Source organism: Homalodisca vitripennis, unplaced genomic scaffold (genome assembly GCF_021130785.1).
Source record: "Homalodisca vitripennis isolate AUS2020 unplaced genomic scaffold, UT_GWSS_2.1 ScUCBcl_4112;HRSCAF=10083, whole genome shotgun sequence".
NCBI classification, from domain to species: Eukaryota; Metazoa; Arthropoda; class Insecta; order Hemiptera; family Cicadellidae; genus Homalodisca; species Homalodisca vitripennis.
The window spans coordinates 2909-5825 of NW_025780230.1; the positions used below are offsets into that span (position 1 = coordinate 2909).

The 2917-nt window shown below is 36.7% G+C and overlaps 1 protein-coding gene across 1 annotated transcript; it reads left to right on the top strand.

The window, feature by feature from the left end:
• The first annotated feature begins 239 nt into the window (after window positions 1-239).
• On the top strand, window positions 240-2426 carry LOC124372819. Its single transcript, XM_046831224.1, has 2 exons — window positions 240-435; window positions 2320-2426. Exons 1-2 carry the CDS (start codon window positions 240-242, stop codon window positions 2424-2426), a joined length of 303 nt encoding a protein of 100 aa, XP_046687180.1.
• Window positions 2427-2917: the final 491 nt, after the last annotated feature.

Genomic DNA, 2917 nt, shown 5'->3' on the forward strand with positions numbered 1-2917 from the left:
GCCTTAAATTAATCAAATATTCAAGTATTTCAATAAAAAGAAATCTTGATTTCATATTCTATTCATATACCTAGTTTTGAACAGATTTCTAGAACGCCTCCTTTCCACGCTTACTCATCTATGTTTTTCAATAAGTCTGTTTCAGCCACGCAGGAGTGCAGTTTCGGTGAGATTTCTGCGGACACAGCTCAGTTCAAGATCAATTTGTACCACCCAGTATATCCACGGGAGACACTTCGATGTTGAGCAGAGAGTCCTGTGACCTGGCACTTAACGTGACACAGGATCTCATCTCCACGTTCTCTAGAGACTTGGACGCGCTTCTCACCATAACATCACAGATATTCAAGTTGTTCATCAGCCTTGTCAAGGATCGCGGCGGCAGAGGATGTGTCAAGGAGCTGAAGGAGAGTTTCCAGACCATTTCAAAGAAAGGTACTGATGATGGTTTAGTGTAACACTGTACACCGTTCAGTTACCCAACTAAAGTGACAAATCATTTCATAATAATATATTAAAGCAAATAAATTAGGACTGGTTCTTATTTCAGGTTTTCAGCAAGTGTAAAAGCACTTCTGACTAGAATGAATCATGTTTCACTCTCCATTCTAAAAACGTTGTAACTTATGACTAATGTAATGTAATTTTGTTTCTGTACCGTACTAACGTTGAGGCCTACCGAAGAATTAGCAACAAGTTATTGGAAAGTTGGAAAATTAGTGATCGGTGGGTAAGTGAGGGAATTACACTCTGACCATAGTGCCTGAAACCCAACACTTAAGGTCAGAAAAGTGTAAATCAAAACTGTTCATAAAAACCTTTTTTTTGACATGGTAATGTTTATATACATTCCAATGCATGCACTTTTCACGACACCCCTTGCAGTAAAACATCGTTTCACAAATGTGATATGAGGCTAGATAGTCTGTATTCTCTGCACTTTGCACGGATAGCCATATATAATTTCAATGTTATAGGAGACTGGATAGTCTGTAATTTTCTGCACTTTGTACGACACCGTCCGTGCGGTAAAAACATATATTCTATGTTTTACGATGCTAGATAGTCTGTTACTCTCTGCTTTTTGAACAGCAGCTCTTGCGATGAAACATAATTTCAATGGCATGTTGTAGATTTTAAATCTAGTTCTGGCGGAGCTATAAAATGTGTTCAAGCAGAATATATTCTATAAAATAAGTTTGAAAAATAAATTTATAGTCTAGAAGACGTAAGTCAATTTGCATTATATAACATTATAACAAAGTTTTTTTTAACCAATGCAGAAAAAAACTAGCTTCAGCCCTGCTTGTATGATGGAACTCAAAATTGTAGCTTGGCGGTAAAATATAATTTTGGCACTAAAACCAAGATGAATAATATATGCGTATAGTTAAATTCGGATTATGATGAATTATCTACCGGGATTGGGATCAGTTTAAATTCAAGACACTGTTTGAAAAGTTGTTGCATTTCACGTGCACGTATCTGTGTAATATCATTCACAAATTTAATAAATTAAAAATATTTATATCGTTAATATTAAAAATTAAGTCCTTGGAAACATGATTTAAAAGTATTCTAGGACACACATAATCAAGTCATAATTTGTGGCTAGCCAGTGAAACTTGAGTTGATTTCAGTATAAAAAGTTTCGATTTAAACTTAAAGATTTCCTTATAAATTTCAATCAATATTTAATATTTATGTTCCCTAATATATGTCAAATCACCTAGGTTTCCAGTTCACAATGCGCTTTAAAATTGCTAATAAGATTCATACTTGTGGAGATATTCCACCTCACTGTGGAAAGCCTGAGAATCAGTAGTAATAAATATCTTTAATTTTCTAAACCAATCACCGACCATTCTGTATAATATTTGAACAGGGCTAGTTACAGTAACTTTAGTTGCCTACTTAGGATAGTTTCTTTTGTAATTTACATTCTATGTGCCAGAGGAAACCAATGAGCCAGTTTTATGTACTTTGGCCCTACGCCCGATGGTAACGGCCGTTTCTCATTGGTTGGAACTCTGCGTGGTCCTCGTCTGTCTCTCTGTCTGACACCCTTGAAGGCCCTCCTCCAAAGTGGCCTAAAATAGCTCAAGTAATATTGAAATCGCAATAAAACATTATGGAATGTTGCATAGAAACTCGATTTGGTTTATTTTTACTTATAAACACCTTTTCACTCTCCAAAGAAATAGAAGTCTTTAACGCATTTCGGAAAACACGCTGTTGAAAATACCTTGTACATCTTTGAACTAGGTCTTTCTACAGTTATGTTATTCCTAAAAGGATCGCTTCTTATTTTGGTTGCAGAATCAAAGGTATTCAAGAGCTGTATGACGCTGCCATTTCACAAGCAGGTCGAGCTAAAAGAAGGAAGTAGTCTCTTTCCACAACGAATACCAGAATGCATTTCATGAGGATCCTGGCAAGACTAGACCAATGTCAGTCCCAGTTTCCCAACGCTGCGGACAAGGACAAACTGAACGGTTTGTGTCAAGTCAAATCACGAGCGTTACTTCAAAAAAGTGTGCCAACATAGGGCAGGACCACTTCAACGACTCTTGCATGAAAGTATTTGTCCGAGTCCATAGCAAACTGTCAAGCAAAAAGCTTTGGATAAAGTCAAGAGCCAAAACCTCACGTCTCCTGAAGTTGCTGGCTAACTGTGCACAACTTTTTAACGCAGACATAGATCCTAAACTCAAAGCATCCGCTATGTCACCGGTAAGTATATAACGTCTATTAAGTATTTCGTTGAAAATCCGCTCCAAAATATAAATACAAAGCATTTTAAACCCGTGAGAGGTTCCATCCTATCCACATACGTACCAGGCCCCTGGTGTTAGCTGCCTATCTAAACATTGTGTTTTTATGTTACCTTTCTTATGCTTCTAAATACTATTATACA